The following is a 14,904-nucleotide window of genomic DNA, read 5'->3' on the forward strand; positions in this document are numbered from 1 at the left end:
CGTCAGTTTTTAAGACAGCCAGCTCGTTCGAGGTGACTGATTTTATCTTCTTGCCAGCTGAAAGTTTATCGTTTGCGTTTTCTTTTACAATTAATTTGCATACTAATCTTCAATGCTTTTTATATCTATTGGTTAGTAACTAGAAACGATGTTTACCTCAATTATCCAATTATTACTGAAATTATAACAAAACAGTTGAGTCTTTACTCTTGCCAGTAATCGTAACTTATCAGTAGCATGATTATCCATTCTTAATTTGTAACTTTCAATCTCACCGTGCCGAGACATCGAATTATCCATGAGGAAATAAACGCGTTAACAATCAATTACGTTGCTGTACGTATGTAAGATCGGTATGGGGAACGGTGTTGGTAACGGCAACGGCACCATTCGTTCAATAACTTTTTACGCGTTAATACTGGCAGCATCGGCAATAAAGTTATGGTAACCAGCAGCTCGTAACTAGCAGTACCGCAACTATTATTAGCAGACCGAGCGATAATTATACTAATGCCGAGGCTAGTTCTTTTCATTCTTTTTATTTATTCGACGAGATTCACCGAGACTTATCGGGGATTCCAGCGTGTAAAAACGCGTACGATCAATCGAGGGGAGTAGATGGTTCCGCTGGATTGATTCGCAGAGGGAAAGGGAAAGTTTGACCGAGTTGGAGCATTCGATGACACCCGGAGTTCCGGTGATTATCATGCGAAACTCGCTGGAAATCTCGATTGCACCCCTCGTTGACGATCGACACGCTCGACGCTTGACATCCATTTTTGGAGAATCCGGCTTGCTTACCTTGTATAAACATTTAAATACGAAGGATAGGTTGCTTTATTCAGTGCAGTTACTACAGATAATTGACTCTTTCGCTTTAGAGAAGTGACTATTAACACGTTGACAGGCAACTATTTAGAAGCAGACGTGTCTAGCACAGCCCACGAGAACATGGACTATTAACCTTTCAGTACCATAGTAGGGTGGTCAGAATTCACTCCGAGTCTATTTGATTTATATTTCTAAGCGAATTTGAACGTTCGAATCAGTCGGAAAGGCGTGAATAGCGATAGAGGAAAAGGAAAAGGAATCGAGTGGTAGGCGAGTTGCTGAAGAATCACACCGGGCAGATAAAACGAGGAACAGGTCGGAATTCAGAGGATATCTCGATTCTTGTAGGATCTGAAAGTAGATGATACCCGCGGCGCGGCGCGGCGCGGCGCGGCGTCGCCCGACGTAATCGCGGCCAGCTATCGTTCTAACCTACGTGCGCATTTTCATTGTACGAGAAACGCGAGAACGTGGGCACAGACGCGGAATTCCAACGAGCGGAACCCGACGAAAATGTCAATGAGTCGATCGCGAGCGATATGAAGAATTCGAAAGCAATAACCGCGAACAATCCGCCTGGTGTGGATCTGGAATCCATACGAGTGTGCAATCTTGTTGGTGCAGCTTACGCATCGCCAACAACTCATTTCCTTTAGATATTATTTTCCAATAGGTACAGAACATTTTCGCTAACGATCCGGTGCAAAAAACTCGTTTCGAGATAATTTACGAGCGACCCAACCACCTGGTTGCAATTGCGAATCCACGCGTCCAGCAAAGATTTCAATAAAATCCGCTAACGAGCGGAAGCCTGTTTCGGATGTCTGCGAGCGATGCCTCGATCCATTTTGATCGTTGCCGCAACGCAATAAACCTCGTTTTCATTTTCTTTGTTTCGCAACGACACACTCGGTCAGCCTCGGTCAGATAATTCCATTTCCAAAATCGTTGGAGCGAAATCGATTTCCTTCTCGTACGAACGTACAGATCTCGATCTCTCTGGTGCACGAGTTGGAGCAACGGACAGAGCACACAGTGGGGGTGTGGGAGGAGAAGGGTAGGGGTGGTATTATCTCGAAACCGGCCAGTGCCATTATCCGTCGTCCATTTGAATTTTCAGCTCTCGTAATAACGACTAATACGAGACAAATGAACGGCGGGTGAAAGAAGGAGAAAGAAGAAGAGGGATATAAGAGAGAAAGAATAGAGAAAAAGGAGAGGAGAGAAGAGAAGCGGTGATTAATGGAGTCTCCACGGCGAGCGAGAGCTCCGACGGATAAGATCTCCGATGGAATTCCCGTGGCTTTTATATTGGATTTCTTTTAAATTCGTTACTTTATCCGGCACTATGTTAATAGCGGGTCGATATGAGAGCTCGCGGTTTAAGAGGAGTTTGTTCATTTATCATTCGCCGCGTCTCTTCCATCCACAGAGAATCCGTCGAACGATATTCTCTTGCCCTCTTTGAATATCCTTTTTCTCCTCCTTCGCTCCAGAACAGCCGCATTAGTCACGATTCTTGCAAAATTTTTGGCCCTCGCGGGTCCTATCTACCCCGCCGCGCCGCCTCTTGCTCCTCTTCGGGAAATGTGTCTTTGAACTTTGGAAACCGGTTCCTTCGTGACTGATCATCGGACCAGAGAACAAGTTGCTTCAAAGATTCTTTGGTCATTGGAAAAGTTTTACTTGACGAATGGTCTCTGAATTACCATTTTCTACTTTTCTTTTTTAAGCAATTGGATTAGGATTAGATGTTGTTATTGTTGTTGCTGTTGCGATTATTGACGCGGTAGAGTTGTAAAGGTTCTTGAACACGTGGAAATAAGGAGATTTCCGGAGGGCTCGAAAACGAAGCATCAGATGCTGAAACGGAGATCGTTCGTCATCGGCTCGCAGCCAGCTCGACAGCGAAAAGCACGAGCGGATGACGCTGGAACACGTGTAGATGTCAAGGCGTTAATCCCTCGAGAGACGAAGAAGCATTTCTCGGTGCTCGAGCACAGTTGTTCCTGATCGAACCGGCTCGAAACGTTTGCGATCCTTAATGATCCTTGCAAGCGTTTCATTAAACCAATTATACGAATTTTCGACGGAATCTCAATGTAAAATAGATCCATTTTGAAGAAAAAAAAAAAAAAAAAAAAAAAAAAATTCAAGACATCAATTGTTTCAAAAATGATAGAATCACCATTTCGTTTTACGTTTATTTCTACACACGTGAAATTTAGTAACAGTTCTGCCGTGCACAAAAACAGACGGAGCAGTTTCCGCGTGGCGACAATGCGCGTACTCAAGAGGCGACCGCTCGACGCGATGTTAATGAGGGCCAATTAATCAGCCAGCCAAGCGAATCTTAATATGAAATCTTCCTGCCCTCCAGGGGAAAGCGCTTCCCTCCGTTTCCGGTCTCTCGATCCGTATAAACAGAGTGTGAAGTATCGAGAAAGCATTTTCTTTTCGTTTAACCGCGAAACTTCATTAACGCAAGATCTTACTTGAGACTTAACACTTTTAAACCACTATTAATCATCGAGATCTCTTTGAACGAGAATCGCAAACAACTTCTTGAATCGCAAATGACACTTTTTAAAATCAGATAAAGAATATGGCGTTGTTGTTCGTACTTTGTACAACCTCCAGACTGATTTTTATCGTTCTTCGCAGAAAAACGAAAATATTCACGCACGAAGACATCAGACTGGACGGCTGGTGTCGATGAAAGAAATCGAATTCTTCCGTACCCGATAGAAAACGCGTGTTCGCATAACGAGAGTATCGTTCAGCGAAGAGAGACGTAGGAAAAGGAGACAGACGAGCAAATGTTCGCATCGTTCACAGTCACCTAAGTGTCTCCATCATCGCGGCGGAATTCACTTTCTGTCGGCGGCTTCGCTTCGAGGCGCCTCGAATTTGTCAGAGAAAGCTTCAAATAAATTTAGGAGCGTGTTCACGATAGCTTTCCACAGAAGCTTAGAACTTTTCGGGAAACTGGAACGTTTCTAAACAGGTTACTCTAATGATTTTCTAAACGAACACGGTCGAGATTCACGGTCAGTGATAGAAGTAAGTAGTATTAGCTGTTGATCGGACAGTAGTCGAGGCCTAAAATTCTGGTAAAAAGTTTTCAAGCGTTGTTGAAAGTTTGCAGGAAAGTAGAATGTGGCCGAAAACGTAGTAGGTCCAGGGTCTCTCTCGCCGGCACGACTCCTATACCTCTTAATCCAGATTGAAAATATGTAAATAAATCCAGTCGCGGCTCCGCAGGCCGGATGCCCACTCTGTATTCCCCGTCGAAAAAGTATTTTAATAGAAACGATTCATCATTCCGCGGGGCCCCCGACCAGCTTCTTTTTCTTCGTCGAAGAAGAAGCCAGCAACAGCAGCAGCAGCAGCAGCAGCAGAAGCTCGCTGCTTTGGCCCTTTTGCTCTCGCTCTCCCACAAACCGCGACAGTAGGACCTTTTTCTTTCTCTCTTTGTCTCTCCTCCAGTCCTTTGTCTTTGTTCGCTTTCAATTTTTACCGGATTTCGGAGAATTTCGACCGAAAGGTTTTCGCTTTTATCTTCTATACTTGGCCTCCATCCTGCTCTCCCTTTCTCGTTTCAGCTCGATCGAATTTTATGCGAGGATACACATTGGATTTCGCGGAATCTCTGCGGTTCTCGTTGCCCTCTTCTTCGCATAATTTCTTCTACGTTGTTGCGTCGCGCAGATTTCCAGAGATCTTTCGATTCGGAAAGATCCTTTTGTTTCCTCGTTTCGATCACGATCGAACGCGGCTTTTGATCAGAAGAAGAAGAAGAAGAAGAATAGAGGAACAGCTCGGTGGTTGTCGGTTTTTCTGAACGTTTCTTCTTTCCTTTCTTCCTTGGCAATGATTCGTCTTCAGGTTCGATGTCTCATTATGTCAGAGTTGGCTGACTGAATTTTCGGAGGAATTCCATGCTCTGCCCTTCCTTTTCTTCTTCTCTTCTTTCCTTCTTTCCTTCTTTCTTACTGCGGTTCTTGCTTCTTTTGCAGAAGACAAGGTCGTTTCAGACTCCTGTTTCATATCCTTATTCGAACATTGGGTTTCGATGTTCCTTCTATCAAAATTTCCAAGTAACAGAAAAAGAGCAAAACGATCGTGACGTTATTTAACCCGTCGACCAAGCGAATGGAAAAAGAAGAAAAAAGATAGAAATTCCATGTGCTCGCGAAATCGTCGGTCAATATTAGATCAGCGCAAAGAGTAACGGGATATTCAGAGTGTAATCCAGTAAAACTCCAACTCTGGATGATCCGTGGCTGGATCACCGAAAGGAGAGCAGATTTTTCCATTATTCATTAACTCGGCAACGACCGTCACATCTCGATTGGTTTCTTGTCGGTCGTGCTATTAGGAATCAATCAAGCCTGCTCGGTATCTCGTCGGTGCTTCGTTGACAGCCGCTCGAAAACATCCCGTAAGAACGTAACGCCAATCTTCCCGACGTCTATTCGACTTTGTGTGCTGTTTCTGTTAGAGACAACGAGAGACATCTTTCATTCGTACGATCGCGTAAAAACGCGCCATCGACCATCGTGACAGAGTTGTCCACGAGTTCGCGATCTTCTTATCGCGGTTATCGTTCGAGAGAGCGTGCTAATTTTACAGAAACCTCTACGGAGGATGAGTATTTCGAATTTCGGAAGAATCCCAAGTGAATTATTAAACTCAATTGATTAATATCGATTCGAAACTTCGAAATGAAGTTATAAAGTCTGATAGACGTCCGTGAACGGGTGAAAAAGATGTCTACGAGCGAGTAGCTCTTGCCAATGCCTCGGACTAAACGGTAATTAATCAATAATCCCTCGGTACGAGGATCATAAGCGGCTGTTTGACTTGCAAATGAAACTCGAACAAGGTGTTTACAGGTAAACAACACCGCGAGTCTTACGCTAAGTTATCCAGACTAAGTTGCCTTTTTTCCACGTTCGGTTGATGCGCGAATACGGAAAAAGAATAAATGTTCCACGACTCGGTTTGCTCTTTTACGAGCGTACTCTAAAAGTGGACGCAGACAGAGGGAATGTATCGTTACGTTCCCCATCTTTTCCATGTTTCATTGGCGTTCATCAGCCTCGAACACCAATTAGAGGCAGCCTGTAAACGTTACACTTGCCGAGCGAAACGATTGGCGCTTCCAGCAGGGTCTCTTTTTATGGACGAAACGTCTCCTCGGTCGAAGAAACACCGCGGAGCCTGAATGCTCGCTTTCTTCGGCAACTGGCAACACGATCGTTTTCTTAGCAAACTTCTCTTTCTCTTTCTCTTTCTCTTTCTCGTTCTCATGGTGTCAGACCGGCCATATTTCAATTGCTCGTCCCGCGAGATTCCACGGGATTCCGATCGAATGACAGTCGAATACAGCCAGTTTGAAGCATCTCGTAGAAAGTTATGAAATGGATTCTGGAAAAGAAGTAGGAGGATCTTCAGCCCCTCGGTACTCGAGCGTGGACCGGAGTGGTAGTTGCGCATTAAAATCCTTGAAACGAAATATTACGCATCCCCGATAGTCCACCCCTTCTTTGCTCGTTACCAGCAATATGGCCCCCCTTTTTTAGTAGAAGCTACCCCGAATCGAACGAGGCCAGACCAGTTCGTGCCACACTATAAATCTCGGAAGTTTTAATGCCTTGCAGCCTGTGCGCTCTCTTTCTCTTTCTCTCGCCTTCCTCTCTTCACAGATTGCCTCCCTCCACTCTCCTCCATCTTCCGTGGCCCTTCACGGGCCCGTTCGATCCACGAATTCAACCGTGACCCCGCCACCCCTTCCGTTCTTATTTGCATACGCGCATAATAGCAACGCGCCGAGCTACCCTTTACTATTAATTTTATAAAATCATTCAGCGACCCGCTTTCTCTCTCCTCTTCTCTTGTCTGTATTTTATCTTTCTCTCGCGGGCAAACCTCCTCGTCCCGTACCCTCGGGACCCTCGCTGGCTTATTTAAATAACGGATTTTCGAAATCTCGTTTTCGATGAGATCACAGGGGTCGCGACGGCTGTGCGACCACGTGTGCCCAATATTTCGCATACCAAATTTTCCATTCACAATCATCCTCAACGAACCGTTTTTATTTTCCCCGTGGCTGGCAAATTGAAGCGAACGAGATGGCTTTCCTTTTTCTTTCGTTTGTTTTTCTTGCGGGAGGTAAACGAGGTGTTGGCTCTTTAGGCGAGTTGTGGATTTAGGTAACCAACGTAATATGTTTAACTCATTAGCGTCTGTAAGTAAAATATGCCACGTACCATTTACGATGTTGACTCTTAGGGATAAGTTAACATTCGCAAATCATTCGACGTTCGGTGATTAAAACGGGCTATTGAAATTTTAATGATTTTTCATCGAATCAATTTAGGAATCATAGCCTCGTTTCACAGGTCGTAAAATAAATTTTTGCACAACGATATCCAAATGTGTTGTGTGCATTTAGTGGCGCAGAGAATGGTGTTTCTCGTGGGAGGAAGTTCTCCTCCGTCTTCGTGTTCGTTCGCGGGACAGGAGGACTCGGCATTCATCGATTAATTACTCGCCGCTCGCTCGTTAATTAGCCTTGAAGCTTCTCAGCTTGCATCTCCGTATAGAAATCTAATCGAGGCTCGCGATAGCCTTCATTAAACGTAGGTAATCGAAACGAATGGAAAAAATGAGAAACGAAAACAGGTAGACTTGTTTGAACCGTGAAAGGGTTCAATTTTCACATTCCACAACCGAAACAACCGAACGAGCAAAAGAAAGAAAAAAAAAAAAAAAGAAGAAGAGTAGCGAAGGAACAGTAGTGAAGCCTGGTCGCGTTTTTCCGCACGAGCAGCCATTAAGACGTTTTAGCGCGTTTCGTGAAACTAAGAGGAAGAAAAAGAAGATGGAGGATAAGGAAGAGAAAGATGAGGAGGAGAACCGTGGCACCCGTTGGGTCTACTTAGAGCCGATAGAGGCGGCCTAACTACCGTAACCGTATCCAGGTCTAAATAGTTGGAGTTACGCTAAGTAGCCCTAACCAGATTAGTAAGTCGTTGCGTGCTCTATTTTTAACGGCGCGCCGCCGGCGTTCCAGCCGTTTTACGTGGAACACCGTACACACAGAGGCCAGAGAATGGCCCATGAGGAACGAGAGAAAGAAAGTTGAACTGGATAAAAAGCCCAGTTGACCAGAAGAGAAAAGGATAAACGAAGAAGGCAACCTACTACGAGACGAAGCTTTATCCTAATCCCCGTAAACGAGACACGTCTTCTCTTCGAAACGCCCAACCTCCTCCGCTTCTATTACCTTCCTTTTTTTCATCTTTTCGCCTCGTGTTTCAATCGAACACCGTTCGGAGGGATGATTTCGCTGAATTTCCCCGGTTTCGATGCTACCGGTTTATCCGTCAGACGGACACAAGGGAAATTCAAGAATCCCAGGCAAACATAGTAGCTCGGGGCGACTGCGAATTTATTTGCAGGCTGCTCGACCGTTTCAAACATTCTCCAGTGGCAATGGCGCGGCAAAAACGGAGAAAAGCGAGAACAAGAGGAATGGAAGAGAAGAGAAGAGAAGAGAACAGAAGAGAAGCGAAGGAAAGGGAGTGAAACGTGCGAGGAGGCGGAGGGAATTTTATTTCCGCTCACATTAATTTCAACGACGCAGAAGACGGTCGCCACAAGGCGCAGCTTGAAATTACGAATATTATGACTTCAACCAGTTCTCAGAATTCTATGTTTTTCATTCTTTAATCTCGACCCTCTCGTGTTTCACACCATATCTTATGAACACACTCGCCCTCTTTCTAGCCCGGTAGCCTCTTCTGCTTCTTCCTTCCTCCTCGTTGCCACCTATGCGCTCCTGTTTACCACGTGAACACCCAGCCAAATCAAGGGATGCGAGCAATTTCAATCTACCCCTATGTATCCTCACGAATTTCACCAGTTTCTAATACTGCTCGTTAGAGATCAAATTTCATTCTACGTTATTTGTAAAATTATTCGAGTTGCTTTCGAACTCGAGGTTCTCACAGGTTAAGGACTTTTTCTTCTCTCGAAGGATTGTTTCACTTGTCCGTCCGCGTGGATGCTGTACAGACAGCTTTGAATACCGTTTGAACGTGGCCGGCCAATGGAGAGATGATTGATGTCAGCAGTTTAGCGATATGGTAGCTTGTACAGTGACTTTAGAAACGGTGAGATAACAGTGATCTTTCAGTCGAAGCTTTGATCCTACGACGTTGAAAGGTTCTGGATTCTTGTCAGGATTAAAAAAAAGTAGGTTTCAAAGCGAAGCATCCTTGAGATTTCAAAGTAAGTTAGTCTGGATGATTCTTCGACGAATAGAAAAGGAATTTCCAGGTATCTTTCTGGAAAATTGAAAATCAAGCCTCCAAGAGGAATCAGACGAGACGGAGGACGCATCAATTCCCTTAACGAACCACTCGAACAGGAAACGTGTGGCATCTCCGATAAGCAACACATATTTTAAGCCTTAAGTCCCTGGCGAATTTGAATAATCTACCGGTATTCCGGCAGACACTTGAAAAGCCACGAGGCCCATCCAAACACAGGCCTGGCAACATTATATTCAAGTGTTTGACGAACGAACGCGTTACGTCGTCTGCTTTTTTGTTTTCCCGCTTCTGGTATCGGCATCAGCGTCGAGCTATGTCGAGTGGTGGTGCTGGCCTCTCACGGAGCCAACTGCTGTCTCTTTTGCTTTCGTTCGCGTTGCCAGAATTCGTGCTTCGATCGTTTCTCCTTCTTAATGATCCTTTTGTCCGAGAACGTTGACCTTTGCTCGGTTCCCGGGGGACGGGAACGCCCTGTTGTCCCTGTTTCGACTCAATTTCTCTCCTGATCGGATCTTGACTCTTTCAACTGTTTCTTCTACGTAGCTCCGGGACCAGTGACAGCGATCATTTAGCTCTAAAAGAGATGATTTACTGAAAAAAAAAACAACATGATATTCCAGAGGAACGATGCTGTCTGCAAACGTTATGAATCGATGATTGTTCTAGTCATTATTCTAATTAGCGCTTATACCGAGCGAACAAGTAGAGTAGGCTAACATAAATTGGGATTTTCAGTATTATTTTATTCTTCTACTCATACTCAAGGGAGTTGAAGAAAGGCGACGACGTGCTCCAACTTGCCAGTAGTAGTTGCGTAGAAGAAAGGAGAGCAGGTCTAAGGAAAATGTCTCAATTTCCATGTGCCATCTCGAAGCAGCCCCAGTCGGTTCTTCCTTTCGCGGTAGTCGACCTGAATTCATCATCGTCCAGGCGTAAACGCACGGATTGTTTGCGCTCCTTTTCCTAATCAGCCTCGTTTTTACTTCAATTCAAATTGAATCATTAAGAGCGGCGAGGTTTTTTGCGCGTTTCGAATAATAGCCCGAAGAATTTCAAGGTTTCCCGCCACAGGGTGTTTCCATGCACGGTTCCGTCTTTATTCTCGGTAAGTTCACGACCGGCACCCTGAGAATCTAGGCCAGCAAGCCGGGAATTTCTCTTTCCCTCGAATTTCGAGAAAAAAAAATCGCGAAGAATGATCCTCGCACAGTGACAATGATAGACTTGGAGGGGTTAGTTTTAACGAGAGATTCCTCTGCGAATCGTCAGACTTTGAAACGCTTTCCATCCGAAGTGTAATATTCGTTAAATTCTCTTGTACCTAGTAAAAGAGAAAGGAAGCAGCTCGGTTACGAGTAAGGGGATGAAAAGAGCAAAGATTTTCGAAAAGGCAACTCCGTTTCACCAATAGCAAAAGATTCCCTTCCTTTGGTTGCTCGACAAAGACATTCTGGTTCCATTGTTCAGGGTCGTATCATGCTGCACTCCGATTCGACCGGCTGGTGTACGTACGGTACGTACGTACATGTGCAAACAGGGTGATAATGTATTCAAGGTCCGCCCCGTTGCCGCTGGTGGGGGTGAAACGGGGCGGCCCGCTCGGTATACGTACTGTAACAGATGTTAATTATCCCTTCTGTGTATAGTCGGCAAAAAAAGAGCCCGCTCTCGCTCGGACATATCGTCCACTCTTCTACATCCCCGACACGAGCAAACTCTCTTCTGTCCTCCCATCGAAACTAGAGCGCATGCTCCAATCACCTTCCACTTCCGCCAAGACGGACACGCTAGGGAAATTTGCTCGAACCTTAGGATCGAACCCTGTCCAGTTGTCAACGGGAATAACAGCCCTTAATCGATCATTTTCGATATCGCCTCGGATTCGAAATTGATCTCGTTGATTAAATTATAATCGATCCAGGGAATATGGTTGTCGAATCGCATTAGATCAGAACACATTTTTGTCATGGATCGAGGGAATGGTATTTGAAGGTGGTATCGGGGGAAAATGATTTCTTGCCGCGCAGCTGAACGACAGCTACGCCATATTCGTCCCGGGGCCCTTAATGGGCCAGTTTTACTGCGGAAATAAATAACCGATAATGAACCGAGCAAAAACGGAACTAACGATTTTCTGGCCGAATTAGGCAGCGAGTTTCGGATGCCTTCGAGAGAGTGGTCCGAATCCGATTGAATCGAATGGTTCGCGAGAGCAAACTTGGACAAATGATTGAACATGGGTTAAGAAAGAAAAGAATTAGTGTCTTTGGAAGCAACTCGGTTCTTGCACCTTGTAGACAGGATTGTTTCCAATTGGCGACCGCGACGAAGGAGTTAAACGCGTTAAATCTAGTTGAATTTCCTTCGTTCGCGAACGATCGTTGCAATGAAATTACCAGCCCTTTTAGCTAGTAGATTCAGGGAAGCGCGGAGACGCGATGAAACGAGCCGTTTTGCTAACCGAGAAACAAATTGTCCCTCGTCGCGCGTTATCGCGGACCGTCTGCTTGGCTGACCGAGCACCGCTCGTATATCAGCGTAGCTTTTGTTACAACGACGTGCCTTTGTCTTCGCCCTGTTTTCGCCTCTCCTTCCAAGTGCTGGATAACGTAACAGCCCGATCGTTGGGGGTTTCCTCGAACCTACGACAACCTGCACTCTCGCACCCATCGCGAAATCAACCATAGAAAACTTGAATCTGACGGATCGATGAACTTTTTTGTTTCAGGATGCATTGAGGAGCCGGCCGGTTCAGGAGATTCGAGATGTCCGCCGTAACGAGCCCGTATGGCCCCAGTAAGACACTTCCTTTTCTAAAACATCACCGATCCAACCGCCGTTACCGTTGTTTACCGAGAAAACGTAGACAACTCGTGTTTGCGTCAGTCGTGCTCGTTCGTTCCATTTTATCGAATCATAATAGCCGCGCGCGCGGATCTCTTCTAACGATTCCAAGAACGTTCAATTAACGTGCGTACCGGCTGAATTCTAATTAATGTTAAAAATTGATTTGCGAGAAGCGAGCGGACCTCGCGACTGGTCAGCGATACGCGTTCAGTTGGAATCGGTCGATTCGAGGCAATAGCTGCTCGTCTTCCATGGGATTTGTTGTGCTCGAACGGGACACGTGGGCTAGGACGAGAGTTGAGGCTGGTCTTCTAGCAGGCCCTCGACGATCGTTAACAGTTCGATAAAAGAATATAAAGAAAAAAAAGTAAAGCAGGCCCGTCGCAGGAAGTTTAACGGTCTGATGCCGGTTCATTTCCATCAGCGGAGATGCTTTCCGATTCGGTGTACAACTACGCGACGCCCCGACGAGGGACCGCCGATCAGGACAGCGACTCCCAGTACGAGGCTCAGTCCCAGCTGCAGATCACGAGCATGCAAAAGCCGCGAAACAAACGCAAGAACTTTAAACCGATCAGCAGCCGAATGGTCGAGGTGTCGGACGAGTCTGAGAAGGAGGACGAAGAGCTGGAGGCGATGGAGGAAAGTTCCAGCGAGATATTGGAGTACGAGAGGAAGACTATGTTGTTGCCAGCCGAGGAAAGGTCTAAACAACGATTGAATAACAACGAGGTCAGTCCTATGGACTTGTCCGTGACCAACACGAGACCGCCGTCGTCAGAAGCCGACGACGACAGCGGTGATTCCCTCAGGCACAAGTTCATCCTGGAACAACTCAGGTCTCAGAAGCTTTATTCACCTGGTACCGAGGTACGTACCTTTTTTCTTTTCTTTATCATTACCGGTCGTTTAGTCGATCGATTCAGTTGGATGTTTTAAATGTCCAGGCTAGGAGTCCGAACTCTGACTCCTCGGACAAGAGCGGTAGCGGTGTGCTGGATACGGAATCGGGTCGTTTAGACGATACCACCTTCGACGATGATCGGGGACAAGAGGTAGACGGCGAGACGGAGTGCGAGGAGAGGAAACCTTTCGAGGGAATGAGGGAGTACGCTGAATCGACGATGCAGGAGCTGTTGGCGATCTACGGATTGGCGGGAGGAGAATTGGCCAAGTCGGTGAGCAGACAGCTACCGCCGACCTTCCTGAACCCGGCGACTGGTCATCCTCACGGTGAGTCTCGAAACTTTCATTGATAACTTTACCTCGATAAATTTAGAATAATTTGGAATTCCGAAATCGAACCAGTTTTAATTATTTACAACCGAGCCTGCGTTGGAAGTCTCTTTACACTTTCCTGTTGAACTAATTTTCAATTTAGAGATCCAGCTAGAGAGTAATTAGAGACAACCAGGCTAACAGTTGTTAATAACCGGTCGAGGCAAAGAATACTCAGAAGTTCGTCCTCTGGTCGAGCTAAAAGCTATTAACGCGTGGGCGGTACTTGGTGGCAGAAAAAGAGAAAAATACACCGGTCGCCCCTATGGAACGGATCCTGGATTTTCAAGGATCCCCAGCGAATATCGTGGCCGTGTCAGGTTCCTCGAATCGTTATTATTCGCGGCAGGACTCGCGCGCGATTCTTCGTTGAAGAGAAATTAGAAGCGGCTCGTGGCATTCGACGAAATCGTTAGCCGAGCCAACCAACGCGAACCGGACGATTGGTTGGCATAGAATTCGGGGTTGGACTAGGAACAATTGACAATCGTAACTGGTTCGAAATCGTAATTACACTTGGCGTAAAATCAATTCTTGTACGAACCACCGCCGGTGACCTTAGATTTTAATGACACTTTATCGATAACCGGAGAAGAATTGACCGGAAGTTGATGAGAAATTAACCGAGTCGTCTAGTTTGAACGATATTCGTTGAAAGATTCATTGTTCCTCTTATCGTAACGACTGCCAATTTATCGTTTTTCGAAAGACTTGGAGGCTGAAAGTTTAAAAGCTTCGGAAAGGTATAGTTCGCAAGCGTGTGTCGATTCGGTTAGAATTCGCAACGTATTGAACGCGAACGAGTCACGAACGCAGCGAGTACGTAATTTTCAGATTAGACTGTACGTGTGCACCAGAACAGAATGTGGCACTTACATATTGCCAGTGCATCGCATATGCGCGCACGTGAATATGCGATGGCTCTGGCAAGATGGCCGACTTATAACTCATAAAGTCGGTCGGTCTGCGCGAACCGTTGACTGCCTCGCGATCGATGGATGCCTTTGAGATCAGCTAGCGTCATCGTTTCCCGTTTGCCGCCGCCGCCGCCGCCGCCGCCGCCGCCGCCGCCGCTGCGTTTCGCGTGGGTTGACACTCTCACGAATTCCCTGTCTATTGTATTGTGAACGCCTCTACTAACTAACGAGTCAATTTCACTATTCTCCCTTGCCGTTCCTCTTCAACATACCTGTTGTCCAGCTTTTTGAATTACCTTTCGGACAGCTTTTGATTGATTCATAGCCAAAGTCGTTTGCTGGATCACCGTTCCTCCGACGAATCGGGTTTTCTTTTTTTAAGATTTTGTTCATTTCACAAATTTTTACATCAACTATTTAACGATCAATTGTGAATAAAAAGCGACGGAAGAGGTGTCGATCACCGGATTTGAACTCGCGACGTCGAATTCCCTGTATGTGACTCATCGTTTCGAGCTGCCTCTCCTCGCTCAATATTCATACATTATGTAAGTTAACCTTACGTCGATGTAAAAGGACCCTAACGGGCTTTCGTGGCACAGCTCCATTGTTACTCGATTGAGTCTTTCGTCGTTGTACTACACTTTGTCAAATGGCCTTTGTCGCTGGCCTGCTCGAAGAATAAT

The 14,904-nt window shown here is 45.9% G+C and overlaps 1 protein-coding gene across 4 annotated transcripts in view; it reads left to right on the forward strand.

Moving 5' to 3' along the window:
• LOC114874274 (zinc finger protein castor homolog 1-like) overlaps positions 1-14,904 on the forward strand; it is a 72,491-nt gene that overhangs the window by 16,286 nt on the left and 41,301 nt on the right. For all 4 annotated transcript variants that reach the window (XM_029183436.2, XM_029183437.2, XM_029183435.2 and 1 more), the window contains exons 2-4: positions 11,905-11,972; positions 12,448-12,893; positions 12,971-13,256. In XM_029183436.2, coding sequence (XP_029039269.2) covers positions 11,942-11,972; positions 12,448-12,893; positions 12,971-13,256 — 763 coding nt within the window. In that variant the 5' untranslated portion in view covers positions 11,905-11,941. The remainder of the gene's footprint in view (positions 1-11,904; positions 11,973-12,447; positions 12,894-12,970; positions 13,257-14,904) is intronic.

The sequence above is a fragment of the Osmia bicornis genome, chromosome 10 (assembly GCF_907164935.1).
Source record: "Osmia bicornis bicornis chromosome 10, iOsmBic2.1, whole genome shotgun sequence".
NCBI lineage: Eukaryota > Metazoa > Arthropoda > Insecta > Hymenoptera > Megachilidae > Osmia > Osmia bicornis.